At 37.1% G+C, this 19,999-nt stretch overlaps 1 protein-coding gene across 1 annotated transcript in view; it reads right to left on the reverse strand.

Annotated features, from left to right (window-relative positions):
* fbxo11a (F-box protein 11a) overlaps window positions 1-19,999 on the reverse strand; it is a 104,574-nt gene that overhangs the window by 30,565 nt on the left and 54,010 nt on the right. The window contains exon 2 of the mRNA XM_039738294.1: window positions 4,880-5,004. Within this exon, the coding sequence (XP_039594228.1) occupies window positions 4,880-5,004 (125 nt within the window). The remainder of the gene's footprint in view (window positions 1-4,879; window positions 5,005-19,999) is intronic.

The following is a 19,999-nucleotide window of genomic DNA, read 5'->3' on the forward strand; positions in this document are numbered from 1 at the left end:
TGTGTGTATATATGTATGTGTGTATGTATGTATGTATACAAACACACACATACAGGTAGTCCCCAGGTTACGGACATCCGACCTATGACTTACGAATGAGGCCACAGCTGCGACGCATGCGCCTCAGTAACTGCCACTCCGTCATCTTCAGCCTGGGGATGCTACAAGCGGTGGCTGGAGGGGGGAGATTTCACTGCTAGTGCAGTGTCCCTCGGGCGGGTCCCAGCGGTAAGCGGTGAACCGTTGTCCATAGTCACCGGGGCCACAGCTATCGCTCGTGTGCAGGACGATGGTTTGCTGCCCGCCCACTACACCGCCGCAGCTACTGATCCTGACTGGACGCAGGCTGAATGGAGCGGAGGGGGGCATTTCACTGCCCACCTAGCACACACGGCTAGTATTGCTGCAAGCGTTGTGCCTCGGATGGCTGCCTGTTGAATTGGGGTTGGGTGATTCACTACTAGCCTTTGGCTGCACCGTGTTTGTTCTTGGTGGGCGGATGCTGCAGGGATCATACTGTAGTGGAGGAGACTGTGTGGTGGTCAAGTGATGAACCCCTTCCCCCTCACCGCCCTCAGTCATTCTCAATAGTAAGCCTGCTTGTACTGTTATGCATATAGCAGGAAGAGCGCTGTGCAGAAGAGCTCATCTTAACCTTTTGTCTTCACCCTTCAAGAATGTCTCTGAAACACAACTCTGATGCAAGTGCTGGTGATACAGTAAAGATGAGAAAAACCATCACCATTGAAAATAATGTAGAAATTATAAAAAGGTCAAAGAGAGGTGAAACTCCATTCATTGGCAGAGCACTTGGTTATAGTCGGTCAGCAATAGCATTTATTAAAATAATGTACCTGTTCCGACTTATATACAAACTAGCAAAATACTCGTGCTTCGCAGCGGTGAAGTAAAGCATTCAAATTTTTATTAAGAAGAAAATTAAACCTTTTTAAACTGTGGGACAATATGCCAATAATTATTTGTTAAGGATCGCTTTGCATACCATGTTGTCAGTTCGGCCCTCCGGTTGTAACATGACCAAGCTGTGCGCTGAGCTTACTCGTGATCATGTAACTTACAGTTGGCCATGTGAACAGTAATCTTGTCTCAAATCTCACAGCTTGGATTGCTGCTGTCATAATCGGTTTGAGTTTCATGGTTTGTTTCAATTACAACTGTATTTGCAGGATTTGTTGTGTTGAAGTGACATTTGCCATCTGTCAAGCGTTGTAAGCACACAACCGGTTTCATCGATAAAATCACATCCAGCTTTTGAGAGTTTAAATATTCATAAACATCAAAGTGTCCACTACTGAAATCGTCACCTGTGAATCTAAGATGTTTATGAGGCATTGGCGGTTGTCCAAAGGTGTAAAATATTTGGCCATTTCGGTACACTTGAAAGCGACAACCGAACAATTCAGCGGCAGCCATCAACTCACATGCAGAACCATAGGTGAAGGGCTTAAGCATTTCACTCTTCTAGTGCTCCTGTGTAGTATAATTATCTCCTGTGCCGTCATCAGTCCACACCTTGAACCTGTCCCAGTCATTCAATACATAAGACACAATGTTCCTCCGGATATCAAGAGTGAGCCTGATATGGCCGTGCAATATGTAACAAAGAGAATGGAAAAGGTAGGTGGTATCTCCGGGCATGGAAACCACTCGGTAAGTGACAGTTCTTTGATCGATAGAATTTCTTGAAGATGGGCCCATAAGTAACAAAGACTGTTGAAAAGTTCAATATGGCGGCCGACAGTGGCATCATACTACCGAAATAAGTACGTACATTGGTTTCAGTTAGTGGAGGGAAGCCACCTACCAAATTTCGAGAAGATGGGGCCATAAATAAGAAAGTTCAATATGGCGGACGTTGTTGACCGTTATGACCATTACGCGTAGAATTTCGTAAGCTGTAAGGAATGGGCCTGCCAAATTTCAGCCTTCTACCTACACGGGAAGTTGGAGAATTAGTGACGAGTGGAAAATTCAATATGGCGGCCGACATTGGTGTCATACCACCGAAATAAGTACGTACATCGGTTTTGGCTAGCGCCGGGAAGCCACCTACCAAATTTCGTGAAGATGGGGCCATAAATAAGAAAGTTCAACATGGCGGACGTTGTCAACCGTTATGACCGTTACGTGTAGAATTTCAAAGTGAAACCTGCTTGACTTTTGTAAGTAAGCTGTAAGGAATGAGCCTGCCAAATTTCAGCCTTCTACCTACACGGGAACTTGGAGAATTAGTGATAAGTGAGTCAGTGAGTGAGTGAGTCAGTCAGTCAGTGAGTGAGTGAGTCAGTCAGTCAGTGAGGGCTTTGCCTTTTATTAGTATAGATTCAGCTTAAGTACAAACCTACAGTCCCTATCTCATACGTAACCCGGGGACTGCCTGTATATATACACAAAATTAATTTTTAAAAAACAATTTGGGTGGCGTATTCTTTAAATATATATTCCAACTGCTTTAATAAAAGCAGAACAACAAACAGTACATTTAACAAAAGAAATAAAATCAAAAATTGACCAGATTATGATATTGCATAAAAAACCATGACATAATCAAAGATACTTTTGATTAAGCTAGGTGCTCGCTTTGCTCGCCAACCCCAGTGCAGACCCTATACTATAGTCACTCCCTGGATGTGCCGCTTGTGACGAATCATGCTGTGCTTTTGGATAAACAATATCAACTCTGTCTTTGATATCTCCGTCTTCTGAAACTATCACCACTGACAATTCGTCATATGTTGGTTTATCATATATTTCTATGTGGATCTTTCAGATTCACATAGAAATTTAAGAAAACTTTTGTCCATTTTATTTTTAGATAAATTTTGTTTAAAGTGTGATACTTTTGGACGTATGGATTTGTATCCATTATTGGCTGTAGAATTTCTAATATGTCTGATCATTTAACTCTTTTGATTTGATGTTGCATCGCTTCTCTGTGATCATAAATATAAACCTGAGCGAATTGTGGCTTCTTTGAAATTAAACTTGTAGTAGCTTTGTCATATCACCTATGTCCATATATTCAATCTCTTTTTGCTGTTCTGTTATTTCGCCAAGTGATAATTTCTGTTTGTTAGCACTAATGTGATCTTTACTATCAGTTTCTTCAGACTTTCGAATTTTAGTACTTTCATAATCTTTAACCTGCTCTGCATGAGTGTCACAACAACGTTTTTGAATCTCTTTACAACTTCTACTCTGTCTTTTCTTCTTCTACTGTTTGTCTTTTATTTCCACCCCTGCTTGGACCTGTTAGGTTTCCAATTCATCTCTTGGCACAAAGTCTCATCTGGCGGGACGTGAAAGTATTTCTCTGAAAATGTCTCGTCCCAAGACTTTATATAATAAGGAGATATAATTTTTTTGTTGCATTTACTAATATTCATTGATTAGTAACAGGAGATTCTAAATTAATATACTGGTATTTGAGACTACTACTATATCCTATTTTATTAAATATATGGAATCGTACTTCTGTATTTGCTCCATCTTTACTATTCTGTTGTTTCAAACAGGAAAACCTAACACAAAGTACTGGAGGAGTTTCCAGGGAATATCAAAGATCATGTATATGGTGGATGGAAACCCCACCATCAACAAGGTAACATCTGTAGACTGATAAAATAAACTTTGTATCACATTCAAAAATCTTCTAGTGCTACAGTCAATGTTGGCAGGGCTTCCGTTTCTACTTTTTTTTTTTTTAATAAATATGTAGTTTTGTTTACCCAGCGATTTGCATATATGGCAAGCTATACTCATATATCCTCATTTTTTCCCCCACAGTCTAAGTTTAATATATTTACTTTATATGACTAAGAAAACAACCAATATCACAATCTACAATCTAGCAAAATCAAAAACTTATCACTAAGTATTTTTGCTGCTAAACCTACAATATTTTCTCTTACCCAAAATTGTGAAGTCATTTTTTTTTAACAATTTGTAACAAAGTGCAGAGCACTTTGAACAGTTGCATTACTACATGCAGTGCCATTGCTATTCCTCTCCCAATTCCTCCTCCTTCTACTTGTTACACTAGAGAGGGAGATCAATGGTGTTGTGGGGGAAGGAACAGATGGTTGTTACTTATCATCATCCTCCTTCTTTTTGAAGGTTAAAAACAGCTTTATCATTAATGCATGATCCAGAATGCACGGATTCAATTTATTACATTTTTGCTCTTTTTGCTATGTCATTCTGGGGTATTAACATTAAATTAATAGCACAAAGCTGCAACAGAGAAAAATGTAAAAAAAATTGAAAAGGATCTGAATATTTAATTATTCCACTGTATACTATATACAGGTACAGCATAAATCATTTAACTGTACATTTACACTTTGCCAAAAAAAAAACCTGAAATTCTGACAATAAACAAGTTGCATTTTTTAATCAAATTATTAAAAATATTGTCTTACTCCCACAAAATTATGTAAGATGGGTGAAAAACAGGATTTTCTGTCTAGTATTCCCAGTCATACAAATACCAATTTGAGTACATGCTGGAATCCTGCTGTGTACATTTTAAAGCTATAATAAAATTATAGGTCAAGGTACTTTTTAAATGTTTAACAAAATCTTATTATTTCATACTTAAAGAAAGTAACACGTGTTAAACTGCTACATGTCTCCATCTTTAAAGGACGTACCGAGCAATTATTGTAGTATGATAAATATACTATTGAATTTCAAACAGTAAATGCAGTCTGAAAGTTCTAAGGATGAATTAAAATGTAATAAAACTGAATCATCATTAAATCCAAACAATTCTGGTTTACAAAACACACACATTTATAAATTGCTGTGAATAAAGTATACTTTTTGTGCAACTGTTAATTTATTACAAAGCATTTACCTCCATGTTTTTTGCAGGGCAAGCTGTTCGTTTTGGTAAAAGAGATTTGCGACGGAGTTGGTAAGGACTATTTTGCGCACCAGCACCTGATTCTTCTGCAACCATATCTGCTGGGACATCCTCATCTATAAAGAAACAATAAAGTTTATTTGAAGGTGTTGTCATTCTTTCTCCAAAGATGTATTACAGTACATTTTGCCAAGCAGTAAACATGCACTATGATTCACTGATACAATGCACACCAAAAATCCACTCTCCTCCATAAAAAGGAACAAAATAATTCAAATTATACATGTGTCAAATATAAACTTTCAAACACATTTCTGACTTAAGCTACTGCTATTTAAGTAAATATGGATTGTTACAATAACTTATAACAATGTTTATTTAAATAGCTTGCAAACAAACAAAATCAAAGAAATCTGCATAATAATAACACCACCACTACCACCACATAACAGGCATAATTACTGGACTCTAGCAAAATACGGCTCATGTGCAAGAAGGGATTGTGGACCTAAAGTCTTCAACCAACTTTTTAACTGACTTTCCCTCCCACCGCCACTTTCTGCAAATGGTGGCACCATACTGATGCACCGTAAGTGGGGGAAAAGGAGCTCTCATCCTCACCTAGGCATGTAGTAGTCGGGAGAGTAGAAGGACAACTTATGCCTGGAAAGGAGTACTGATGAAGGAGAGAAAGAACAAGAAAAGAAGAAAAAAGGAGGAGGAGGATTGCTTATTACTGAAGAGAGCTTATGAAAGCTGTTTCTTTAAATCAAATTCTTGTTTGGACCCGTGACATGTGTCTGAGGTTTAAGGCTTCCAGATGCCCCCAAAAAGTCACTCTAACTAACCTAGGAACAGTGTCTCTATGGTTATAATGTGTGCTATTCTATTCTTGTTGATAAGACATTATATAATTCTCCATGCAACTATTTAATGAATGGTCAATATTAAGCAAGCACAAAATTATATTATTTTAAGTTATCAAAAATGCATTTGAACATCATTATTACTGATTAAATTGTCATTTTCTGTTATTATACAGGTTATCCAGCCAATCCACCATCTTCTTTCTCCTCTCCATGGTTCTGTGTATCTTTTCATATAGGACACCCAGTCATTTCATATCACCTGACATAACCTACAAGCAAATATTAATTTTGTCTGCTTTCTAGGTTTCACGTCCACCACACCTTCATCCTTGTGCACCAATTCACCCAATCAGCTTTCTGCTTCAGCAAAAATAGTCTGTTTCTCCTTAAAACCAAATCAAATAATAACAAGTAAAATATGAAATTACATACAGCCATGGAAGCAATTAAAATCACTGGACATCTAATCAAAGGGAACTGTTTTTTAACATAATGCTCAATGTAAACTGTATTGTCTAGTAGAATGTGTAGTAGCTCTTTAGAAGTTATCCTGGTCCTGAAGAAATAACAGATTAAGTCTAGAACAGGGACTGAAATATCCTTAGTCAACATTGTTAGGGGTCGGACTTATATACTAATTTAAATTTTACTGCTTGAGCACACATGTAATTAAGCAAACTCGGAACAGACCTACACTTGCCCCGTGAATCACAGCATGGCAACCAATTCAATTTTGTTCCTAACTTTAATCCATTAAGGGGTACAGAATTCAGCAATGTATTAAGAAAGCATTTAATTTTGGTGACAGTATAATTATGGCTTCTGGTACATTTACAAAACAAATCAACATTTTCAAAAACTTTAAGAAAGCAAGCTAAATCTGACTAGCAACTGCTACAACAGATATATATATATGTTACTTTGCTGAAATAGCACGAACAAATTCACAGGTTATTAAATCTCAACAAAACCACAGAACCTGGCAGAAAATAGGGGATGGGGAGGGACTTATCTACTGATTATCACGTAGTACTTAAAATAATAGCAAGGTATTCATAATTTCAAAGAGTATTTGTGGTTGTAATTTTTTTTTCATTTTTTAAGCTACTGCTTTGGATCATGTAAGGTTTCACTACACTTTAGCCTACCCTAAATTACAGTATGTAGTTAAAAAAATTTATAGTGTGTAAAGAAAAGAATCACTCTTTTTAAGAATATTCGCATTTTATTGCTTTACAGCCTAAAACAAAAACACACAAAAATATTTTTCATCTTTATTTACTCTATGCAACCTATAACAAAAAATCTAAATATATAAGCAACTGTTCGGGGAAAAATAAAAATTAAAAAAAAAAAAAGATTGAATTGATAAAGGACTTCTGATTGCAATTAAGTTTTTGCATGTACAGTACAACCATAATTCAATTATTAGAGCTTACCTGTACACCACTGATTTCATTACCATTGGAAACAGTATAAAGCATCATTGTATGCAAGGGAGGTAAGTGTTAAAAGTTGTTTAACATTTCCAAGTTACGCCTTCATATTGTCTTACCAAATGTAGGCTCTGAAAATCCCCCAAAAAAATTTGTATGTGCTGCCAGGCAGAATTTTGCCCTTGCTTTCTCCAAATCTGTTCAGATAACCTGCATACACACTACATCTGTAAAATTCTATTTCATAAAATAAGACTGTCACCAATTAAATATAATAGTATCGAACTAAAAGACATTTTGGCTGTATGTTTAATTGGGTTTCTCTCTAATGCAAATTTTATGTTAATAACAAGTAAGATTGGTCTGCAATTCATCTTGACGCTTCTGCACATTAATGTTATAGGATTTGAATAGTTAGTCATGATAACAGAAGCTCTATGAGAAACAGAGTGTCAGATCTAAAAACAACAAGATACAGATGCAAACACTTGTTACATGTCATTACAAGGAATTTAACAAAATAGGAGGTGGTATTTAATTTGCTTAGTCTGTATGTTAACATGAAAGTTGCAAGTAGCTCTCAAAGTGATCCTATACATCAGATGCACAAAGGAATTTTTAAGGACAATGCATAAGGATATAAAAGAATGTAAACAAAAGTAGGAAGTACTGTATTTTATCAATTGCTGGCATATATCACCACTGAAGAGTATAGCCGGAGCATACTGAGAAATGTATATTCAGTCTTGGACCACTGAAAAGTCAGAATTACCATAAAATATAACCTTCATTCAGCAATATTTTAATTAAACAAATTCCAATGATACAGTGCATCCGGAAAGTATTCACAGCACATCACTTTTTCCACATTTTGTTATGTTACAGCCTTATTCCAAAATGGATTAAATTCATTTTTTTCCTCAGAATTCTACACACAACACCCCATAATGACAACGTGAAAAAAGCTTAATTGAGGTTTTTGAAAATTTGTTAAAAATAAAAAAAACTGAGAAATCACATGTACATAAGTATTCACAGCCTTTGCGCAATGCTTTGTCGATGCACCTTTGCCAGCAATTACAGCCTCAAGTCTTTTTGAATATGATGCCACAAGCTTGGCACACATATCTTTGGCCAGTTTCACCCATTCCTCTTTGCAGCACCTCTCAAGCTCCATCAGGTTGGATGGGAAGCGTCAGTGCACAGCCATTTTAAGATCTCTCCAGAGATGTTCAACCGGATTCAAGTCTGGGCTCTGGCTGGACCACTGAAGTACATTCACAGAGTTGTCCTGAAGCCACTCCTTTAATAGCTTGGCCGTGTGCTTAAGGCCGTTGTCCTGCTGAAAGATGAACCGTCGCCCCAGTCTGAGGTCAAGAGCGCTCTGGAGCAGGTTTTCATCCAGGATGTCTCTGTACATTGCTGCAGTCATCTTTCCCTTTATCCTGACTAGTCTCCCAGCTCCTGCCGCTGAAAAACATCCCCACAGCATGATGCTGCCACCACCATGCTTCACTGTAGGGATGGTATTGGCCTGGTGAAAAGCGGTGCCTGGTTTCCTCCAAACATGATGCCTGGCATTCACACCAAAGAGTTCCAACTTTGTCTCATCAGACCAGAAAATTTTGCTTCTCATGGTCTGAAAGTCCTTCAGGTGCCTTTTGGCAAACTCCATGCGGGCTGCCATGTGCCTTTTACTAAGGTGTGGCTTCCGTCTAGCCACTCTACCATACAGGCCTGATTGGTGGATTGCTGCAGAGATGGTTGTCCTTCTGGAAGGTTCTCCTCTCTCCACAGAGGACCTCTGGAGCTCTGACAGAGTGACCACTGGGTTCTTGGTCACCTCCCTGACTAAGGCCCTTCTCCCCCGATCACTCAGTTTAGATGGCCGGCCAGCTCTAGGACGAGTCCTGGTGGTTTCGAACTTCTTCCACTTACGGATGATGGAGGCCACTGTGCTCATTGGGACCTTCAAAGCAGCAGAAATTTTTCTGTAACATTCCCCAGATTTGTGCCTCAAGACAATCCTCTCAGAGGTCTACAGACAATTCCTTTGACTTCATGCTTGGTTTGTGTTCTGAGATGAACTGTCAACTGTGGGACCTTATACAGACAGGTGTGTGCCTTTCCAAATCATGTCCAATCAACTGAATTTACCACAGGCGGACTCCAATTAAGCTGCAGAAACATCTCAAGGATGATCAGGAGAAACAGGATGTACCTGAGCTCAATTTTGAGCTTCACGGTCAAGGCTGTGAATACTTATGTACATGTGCTCTCTCATTTTTTTATTTTTAATAAATTTGCAAAAATGTATTACAAAAATGTATGTTTAACAGGACAACCTTATATCATATAAGACAGACCTTAAATTAAAACACCAAAACAGAATCGAAATGAAACGTGCTTATAATCCAAAGCACCCGTACTGTATATCAAAGTAAATTTCCCCATAAGAAATAATGGAAACTCAGATGATTTGTTTCACAACCCAAAACTATTCGTATAAAAATGATTAATACAAAATATAAAGTAAAAATACATAAAACAAATTAACCTGTGCAGGATGACTTTTACTCTAACTAACAGGAATCCCTGCTATCTGTTGGCTCAGTGGAATCTTTTTTTGCAACTTTAACAAGGAACCTCTCCATTCAGCGCCTGCCTGAAGAGTCACTATACTTGGACAAAAAAATTTTAAAAAATGCTTTACGCACTATAAGGTTTTTAAATTCTTTTGGGAATCCCCCCCAACGGGGGCATTTCAAGAAACAAATATTGTGTGTAACGACAAAAGTGGCTGAAACTAAAAAGTGTGCCATTACTACTACTCCATGACTAAGATTGAGCACACCAGTCTAAGGGCACACTTAGACACATAAGTCAATCAATACAACTGGGCTAATTTAGTACCACAGTTAAACTTATCTACACACATTTTGAATGTGGGAAGAAGAAAAAAAAAAGAACTTTTCTTCTTGTTCAAAAAAAAAAAAAACCAGACATACAGAAAAACAAACATAAGTCAATCTGTTTTTTTCTTTTTTAAACATGAATCAACAAACAAACTACATAACTGATAATGATGCACGATGCAAATAAAAATTAAAGGTTACCATAGTTATATTCTTTTCAAGAATGAATGCATAATATGTTTAATAATGATACAAGCATAGGCTGATTTATGGTCTTGGTTCTAGGTAGAAAAAGCACACAAGCTTAGCACTGAACTTGCTGACTCAGCAAAGTTCAAATTTAAGAAATTAAATCTAAATTTAATAAAATATATACTTTAGCCCTTTGACACTTACCTTTACATAAGAGTAACCTCATGTCTGATCTTACTAAATGTGAATGAAGTGAAAACACCAGGCAACAGAGAGCTACAGTCTCAGTAACCCTGCTGTTGCTCTGGAAGCAATGGGCTACCAAGCTACTAGAAATGTAACCAATACAAACATGCATATATACAACCAGCAGTGGCAGCAGCTTATCAGCTAGGTGCTGCTAGAGGAGACTCTCTCTTAAGCTTGCAGAATGGTACTGCTAACTGGGTGAAAACCAACAATCCTAATAAACCCTGTTTGGATATTGGAAGCACCTAAAACTTAATTACCAAAATGGAGATTCAGAGTTTAAGGGGACAAAATGCAATACAAATGATTAAATACTGTTTAATCCTAGGACCCTTCAATTCAAGTGATAAATGAAGTGGTTCTTGGTAGCCTACAGTTATTGAAACCTCAACATTTTCAGTTATCTTCCATAAACCTGAGGGATGGTAAATAAGTCACAACATTTAACACAAGGCCAAAAATATTTTAGCATTCCCAATAACTGACAATGGTTTTGGTGCGGTACTGAAAATACACATTATTTTGTTACATTTCAACATCTAGGTTTATACATGCAGTGATTAGATGTACCGATTTCTCCAAGCTATAGAAAAGGGCTGCACTGCAGACAGAAGAATCATCAATAATAGTGAACCAGAGATGGGCTGGTTTAATCAATTTAGGTCACTGCATATTTGAAAATATAGTCTAAACAGCTCAACCTGCAAATTATTAAATATGGTCCCAGCCAAAACGGTGGTTTATAACTCATAACTGAGTTTAACATTTCTTTATTGTTTTGTAAAGACAACACAAATCTCATACATATTAGGCAAAGTTAGAGATCAGTGTGTGGGTTATCTATTAATGTGGACAGAAAAGTGTGTTACAGCCCTGTTTTTCCATGGAGGAACTCTACATGACTCACAGGCAGCAGGTTGAGAATAGTAGAAATTAAGTAAAACAATAAAAACAAAATCTTTGAAGTTAATAAAAATACAATGTAGACTTGGGGATTACAGAGTAGTAAAAATATTGTAATCTTTAATTAATTTGTCATGCGGCAGATACACTGTGTTACATGCTCATAACTAATTACCACTAAAGTAGTGTAACCCCAAATACCACAGTGCTCAGAATAGTTTCAAAAAATGCTTACTTTTAATTACTTTTTTTAAATACTGACATAATCTGATATTAAAACAGAAACCCAGTGGAGGATTCTTCAGGGTTGGAGCAAAATCTCACTTTCTCAATTGTGCATTTCATGTAAAAGGTTGACAAAGACTGTTGCAAACTGTGAAAAAAACTGGGCTAAAAACCAAAAGTAGCACATCTACAATGAAGTATCACATGCAATACAAATTTGTCAGTTGGGAGGTTATACTGTACTATGCTGATGTAGACTGACTAATGAAGTCAGCGGTACAGCAGGTACAGTGTATCCGGAAAATATTCAAAGCACATCACTTTTTCCACATTTTGTTGTTACAGCCTTATTCCAAAATTTATTAAATTAATTATTTTCCTCAGAATTCTACACACAACACCCCATAATGACAACATGAAAAAAGAGTGGCCAGACGGAGGCCACGCCTTAGTAAAAGGCACATGTCAGTCCGCCTGGAGTTTGCCAAAAGGCACCAGAAGGATTCTCAGACCATGAGAAACAAAATTCTCTGGTCTGATGAGACAAAGATTGAACTCTTTGGTGTGAATAACAGGCGTCACATTTGGAGGAAACCAGGCACCGCTTATCACCAGGCCAATACCATCCCTACAGTGGAAGCATGGTGGTGGCAGCATCATGCTGTGGGGATGTTTTTCAGCGGCAGGAGCGGGGAGACTAGTCAGGATAAAGGGAAAGATGACTGCAGGATGTACAGAGACATCCTGGATGAAAACCTGTTCCAGAGCGCTCTTGACCTCAGACTGGGGCGACGGTTCATCTTGCAGCAGGACAACGACCCTAAGCACACAGCCAAGATATCAAAGGAGTGGCTTCAGGACAACTCTGTGAATGTCCTTGAGTGGCCCAGCCAGAGCCCAGACTTGAATCCGATTGAACATCTCTGGAGAGATCTTAAAATGGCTGTGCATCGACACTTCCCATCCAACCTGATGGAGCTTGAGAGGTGCTGCAAAGAGGAATGGGCGAAACTGGCCAAGGATAGGTGTGTCAAGCTTGTGGCAACATATTCAGAAAGACTTGAGGCTGTAATTGCTGCCAAAGGTGCATCGACAAAGTATTAAGCAAAGGCTGTGAATACTTACGTACATGAGATTTCTCAGTTTTTTATTTTTAATAAATTTGCAAAAACCTCAAGTGAACTTTTTTCACGTTGTAATTATGGGGTGTTGTGTGTAGAATTCTGAGGAAAAAAATGAATGTAATCCATTTTGGAATAAGGCTGTAACATAACAAAATGTGGAAAAAGTGATGCGCTATGAATACTTTCCGGATGCTCTGTATAGAATATTCCATCACGGCATACCACTAACAGCAATCTGGTGTCATTTTGATACAGGGGAAGTAGTTTCATGTGTTTAAAACAATACCTGAAACACTGTTGCTGCTAATTCACCCATCCTCATGATCCATGTTTTGGTGGCATGATTCATTCATACACTGCAAATTACATTCAATATCAGATCTAACATGCATCTTAACTGTCGCAAGACTATATCTAGCCATTGGAGTGGATGCCCTCAATAGCCAGCCTGACAATTAACAGTGTGTGGAAATGACTGGTTCCCAAGGATGTAGATTTAATCATTTTCATAAATAAAAACGCACAAATGCATTTTTATATGTAAAGAAAACAGTTTGCAACCCCTGTTCACTTGACATTAAAACACCATTAAATGCATACATTATTCCTAAATAATACCTTTCAAAGGAATGTATCCTTGACTTATGTTCTTTGTTAGTAAGCAAAATGTCTATTTAACTAAGAGTTTAAAATCAAAACAGATCCACTAACGATCATAAAACGTAATTAAAATTTGAATTACTACTCAAAACAATTATGATGGTTGTGGGATATTTTTCTCAATTTTTGTAATCATTCATGCAAACCATCAAATAAGTAATTACTAGAACATTCACGGCTTCTCTAATACATCTATCTGCATTATTACTGCCTCATTATTTTGGATAGCTGAATACCAATTTGGAAAGAAGTATCTGAATGATATAAAAAAGAAAGAATACTAAATCATTAGACACCACCCATAGTATTCATTTTGTGGTTTGTTTCTCCTTAATGACTGGAAATATTATAGTGTACAACAGACTGAGAGCTTGTCTATGTGTTTTTTTAATCTTTTATTGAATTTATTAAAAGCATGTAACATTCCATACTATCAAGTCAAACCTAACAAAAACTAAATTAAATTCAACCTCCACTCATGAGAAAGAGAGGAAGGCGAACTGCCACGGTAAGACTTTGAGAATAGTAAAGAAGGAAAGGAGTTCTTCTCCCCAATATAAATGCTTATTCTAAAATGTTATTGATTAGATCCTTCCAGGTTTTGAACAGATCCTCTAAGTGAGAATTAGGTTTTTCCCAATTTCAAATAGTATATAACATCAGTTACCCACTTACATTAAACAGGTGGGTTAGGATTCTTCCAGTTGAACAAGACAAGAAATAGTGAAATAAAGGCAATTACAGTTATTTTTGTCCTTCTCCACTTGTCTATCTGGTTTTCATTTGCTTTTGTGCCTTGATCACTGATTTGTGCCATACTGTACTATAGTCTGATAAAATGGAAAGTAACATCACTAACCATATATTAAGAATTTTAACTTAATGCAAAACACCACTTTAGCCTTATGAAAACAGAACTGTTCCCTTGTTCAGAAACAATGTAGTCAATGTAGTAACAAGCATATTTTCCCACTGTAAAATGCCAGAACATGTACAAGTACACTAAAAGGAGTATTTGTGAATAGGTTTAAATTTTGAAAATATACACATTTGCCTGAGACATACAGTGCTAACAATGACAGTGACAACAAGCTGTCTACATGTTTATGTATTAATTGTCTATATGTGTTTAAAAAAAAGAAAATGTAATAAAAAAAATGTTTGATTTTCAAAACTTCTAAGTTTTTAACATTAATTGACCACCCAAAACAAAAAAACAACTGTGATGATGGTCTTAATTGCCTCTAAATTAACTAACGACTTTTTCAAATTACCTATACTCAACAGATTAACCTGCACATTATTAAGTAAAACAAAATATGAATACAATGGTCATACATTAAAGAATAATGAGAATTCCACTTATAACTAACAATGCTGCTGATATTAAGACTGATTTATATTACAGTCGCAAAAACTCGGCAAAGAAGGCTGAATTTTCAGTTGAAACTCAGAAGTACACAGTGTCAATCAGCTTCTCAAAAATTGTCTAGTTCAAAATTGGGACCTTGCTTTTTCACTTGATACTAATAAAAACAAATTTCTAGTGAGGCTCGTTGCCACTGTGTACATTTAAAACTACTGTGCTATTTGTACAACAAAACACCAAACACTAAAACTGTATTCAACTATACACCACAGAAGCAAATAATAAAAGTGCATTTTTAGACAAAGACGGATACCCTGTCATGACTTCCATTCTGTTCAGCATTCATCTATTTATTTTTGGATCACTGTACTAACCACAGCTACTGATATGAATCACATGACAATTTATCAACACCCTAACAAGCGGAAAACACACAGACAATAGCTGTAAAATGACAAAAAATGTACAAAAAAAACCCTTCAACAATCAAATTTAAAAAAAAATTGTCAGTATTATTTTTGAAAAACAAGAATCATTATTATCACTTTACTTTTACATTTGATATATTTACATAAGCCTTAAAGGTGGCAATTCCCCAAGAATACATAAAATAAATTCAATCAACTCAGTACAGTATATGTTAGTGCGGTTTAGATTAAAATCTCTTCACTATTTTATAGAAGAGACAATTAATACATTTCAATAAACAAGAACATCACTAATGACATTTTATTTGCATAACTGATTAATATAACTAACTAGCAGGAGTATCCGGCGTTGTCCAGGAATGTATAACCGGTGAATTTCGGAAATTAAATAAACAGAACATAGAAATAGAAGAAACATTTTTCTGATTCATATTTTATTGCAAGAGGTAATATAAGTGGTCATTCCAGAGTGTTTGGATACACTATATTTTTTGTTTTCTCTAGTGTTGCGAAAATGAACAAATTCTGAGGATAGCCCACTCTAGAACATGCTACGTAGAGTTGTCCGCGTGAAAAGCATGGATTTTCCAAATTGATACCTGCAACTTGCAGTGATTGCCCATGAGCCTTATTAATTGACATAGCAAAAGCCAAACAAACAGGAAATTGTAGACATTTGAAATCAATAGCACAACAAATACAGAAAGCCAGTAAGAAAGAGGTGGTCTATTTGTAAGGAGTGTCTGTGTTGAACCGTGCTGGCATCTAACGGATGTTGGGGAGGGCAACTACAGAAAACGACAGAAAACCGGAGGTGTGTCTGGGGAAAATGGTGGGGGAAGGATACTGTCATTTTAAGGCAAGTCTCTGTTCAAATGTACTTGCATATAACCGACGTTGGCGAATGAAATATAGCACTATCAGTGCGTGTGGGAGTGTGACCCGTGGAAACGCGGGTGTGTCAGCCAGTCACGCGCACTGGGTCATTCATGTTTTACATCCATATGGCAGTTGCCCTTCACTGGATCAAAGCAGTTGGCCTTCTCATACTTGGGACACTTCCAGCATGTCTTGGCAATTTAAAGAAAAATGAGTAAAGAGTGACACACAGAGACCAAAGCTGCCTCTAAATGACGCTGAAATGAACGTCTGTTGCAACGTGCGGCTATCTTGTCGATGATAAGTATGGGGACGCGTGCCAAAAGTTGTGTTGGTGAAAAGGTGCCCTGCACTTCACCACGAACATTTTTCCCCAACCAAACATACCCTATGACCTTCTCCTGGTCACAAAGGAGCCCCATCCCCAGTTCGATTGGACTGGTGCAGATTTGTATGGCGGACAAACAAACATACATACAATGTAGGGCCCAGTGTCAAGAAAGCTTTGTCTCCATCAGAGTTAATCGGTCTTCCAGTAGGCCAATGACTCAGCCATACTTTAAAAAGGAGTGTTGTCAAGTGGCCAGCAATGAGATCAAATCTCAAAAAAGGTTTGAATCTTTCAAATCTGAGAGACTTGAAGCAGTTGGCAAAAGAAGGTTGAGAGCATGCAATGATAGCATGTTACCTCACCCACCAAACGACAACCACCTGGATTGGGACCCTAGTGTAGGTTGCGACACATTAGCACCACACTTGAACAGAAGAAGAGTGGTCCAAAATTCCAGTAGAGAGGTGGAAATAACTCATTTATGGTTTCGGGAAGCAACTGATTTCAGTTATTGTTTCTGAAGGATGCGCTACCAAATATTAAGCTGAAGGTGCCAATAATTTTGACCAGTCAATTCCTGGAGTTCTTTAGGGAAATCATAACAGATTTGGCTTTTTTTCTCTGGTTTTTATTTTGTTTTTCCAATACAAACCAAAGAAATAAACACAAACACCAAAGAATTTGTAATTGAAGGATTTTCCTGAAAGAGGTGCCAATATTTTTAGCCATGATTGTGTGTCTGTAATATCTCTTACAATTTTAAAACTGTTTCAAAGACATATGCATAATGTTGTGAATTCAGCAGAGCACAATATGAAATCATGACTTTTACAAATGACAAATAACTTCTGGCTGCATTTTATTTAATACACAAAATATATTAGGCAGACATTATTGGGAAAGTGTAATAAAGTATTGCTACAACCATAAACAAAAAAAAAATGCTTATGATGGACTTAACTGCTCAACTGTTAATGTTATCAAAATGCCTCCATTAAACCATTTTATGACTGTCTTTTTCAGAATCAGCTTCAAAATAAATACCAAAGAATGGAAAAAGGTTTATTTTCATCATCAGTTTAAACACATTTTAATCACATTTGAACACAAGTATTTCACTAATGTTTTTGTTTATACATTCACGGTGGCTCTGTGTTGGTATCTAGAAGGTTGCCAGTTCAAATACTGTTACTGCCAGAAGGGATCCTACTCCGCTGGGCCCTTGAGCAATGCCCTTAACCTGTAAATTGCTCCAGGGGCAATGTACAACGGCTGACCCTGTGCTCTGACCCTCACACGTCATGCAAAAAGAAAATTTCTCCTCGGGGATTAACAAAATATATCAAAAAAATAAAATAAATTATACATAAAGATTCATATATACCAAAATGACCACTATTGAAGCTTACTTGATATGACAGAGCATATGCAATAAAGGTTAACCTTGCTCTTTTGATACTCATCTGCTATAAATGCTCCTTTTAATGTTTTTATATACTACAAAATGTAGGTCTTTAATCTCCTTAGCATCATTCCCGAGTGTCACTCAGGCAACTGTATAGACGTGTTATGCGTAAGGGTTAGACCCGAGGAATGCTGCAGCTGTAAAAGTGCAAACAGCGTTAGTGCAAGTGCTGCTCGGGAAGTGATATACAGTAGGCCTGCCTGGCATAAACGACAGGCCCGAGTGTTACCTGGGGAACAGTTTAAAGTCATCTTGTCCTAGCATCATTATAGCGTCTCATTAGAAACGTTTTTCGGCAGCCCAGGTGTTGCATGCTGTTGACAGTGATACGAGCAGCGATGACGATGTGAATCTGGCTTCAAGCAGTGAAATTGAAAACGACAGTGAAATCAAAAGTGATTCTGATGAATCAGAAAGTGACGCTTGTGTCAATCACATATTATGGGTGCGGTGTGCTGTTCAGAAGATGATCAGTCTGGAAAGGAAATCTGCAATTAATCACACTACTATTGCCCTGAATGTGACATTGGATTGTGTATTTCACTGTGCTTCAAGAAATAACACATTTTGACACTATATACAGTATTAGTATTTTTATTATTATTTGTATCTGCACTGTTCTCATCTTGGGTGTTTGAAGCAAAAATTAAACAGTTGCCAAACTCTACTTCACAAAAGATTTAGATTCATGAGATAGCCCCTTGTTCCAATTTTATTTTGATTTTATGAAGCAAGAATGAAACTGAAAAGAAGCAAATTACAAACTTAGCAATTTAAAATAAACAATATAACTTCACTATATATTTAACCACTTAAAATAATACTTACAGGCTTTACGTCGATGGGACTAACAAACACTTGACTATTCATGAAGCTTGCTGTCTAACTACTGAATTCCTGTTGATCTACTTCCACTTCCTCACAACTATTTACGTGAATATTCATAAAGACTTTAACATTCCTTTGAATAACAGACATCTATTCTGCTAGGCAGAACAGTATCATCATTTTCAACACTTCTGACTGTGTACTCAGTTTTTTGCATGTTTTACAGTAGAAAAATTAGACTTAATAAAGGTAATGTTTCAAGACAAAGAATGCAACGCTTTTTTCATGTTTTTTCGAGAAAAAATGTAATGCTAAGGAGGCTACGTAACATTTATTTATAATATCAGCTCTCACAAAGGATCTTCTATAAAATAAGTATCCAGATAATTGACACATACGAATTTGTTAAGAATGAAGGGAAAAATTACTTTGTCAGCACATTAAATCATTCCCTCAGAAAACCACATAATACCTACAAATACAGTCACGGCTGAAATTATCAGCACCCCTGGAATTTTCCCCAGAAAATGCACCATTTCTCCAATAACATTGTTGCAATTACAAATGTTTTGGTATGCACATGTTTATTTCCTTTGGGTGCATTGGAACACCACAAAAAAACACGAAAAAAGCCAAATCTGACAATGTTACACAAAACTCCAAAAATGGGCTGGACAAAATTATTGGCACCTTTTCAAAATTGTGGGAAATCATTTTATTTCAAGCATATGATGCTCCTTTGAACTCACCTGTGGCAAGAAACAGGTACTGGCAATACAGTAATCCCCCGCTCTATCGCGGTTCTGCTATCGCGCCCCCGCTACATCGCAGATTTATTAATACTATTATTGTCACTAGGGGGCACCGCCCCCTGCTTGCTTCGCTCACCCAACTCCTCATATGATTTACTGGATAAACAATTTAAAGAGATTGTTATTTTCATGGGAATTGTTACATATGCATTATTTTCATTTTTACTTTAAACCTTTTGTTAAAAACAATATTTGTCCTTTAATTCCTGCCCTAGGCATGGTTAAATCCATTTCTCGCTGCACTTATAATGCTCCCCGTGTCGTGAAGGGGGGGGCTGAACGCACGCTAAGCAGAAGTGGACAGATCAGCTATTGGCTTTGTGCTGCTTCTGCCAAGATTGCTGTTTTGTTTGCTCTGTGCATTCTGAAGGAGGAGTGAGGGAGGTGTGACAGCTGAACGCACGCTAAGCAAGGAGAAGTACTCGA

The sequence above is a fragment of the Polypterus senegalus genome, chromosome 16 (assembly GCF_016835505.1).
Source record: "Polypterus senegalus isolate Bchr_013 chromosome 16, ASM1683550v1, whole genome shotgun sequence".
Lineage (NCBI taxonomy): Eukaryota > Metazoa > Chordata > Cladistia > Polypteriformes > Polypteridae > Polypterus > Polypterus senegalus.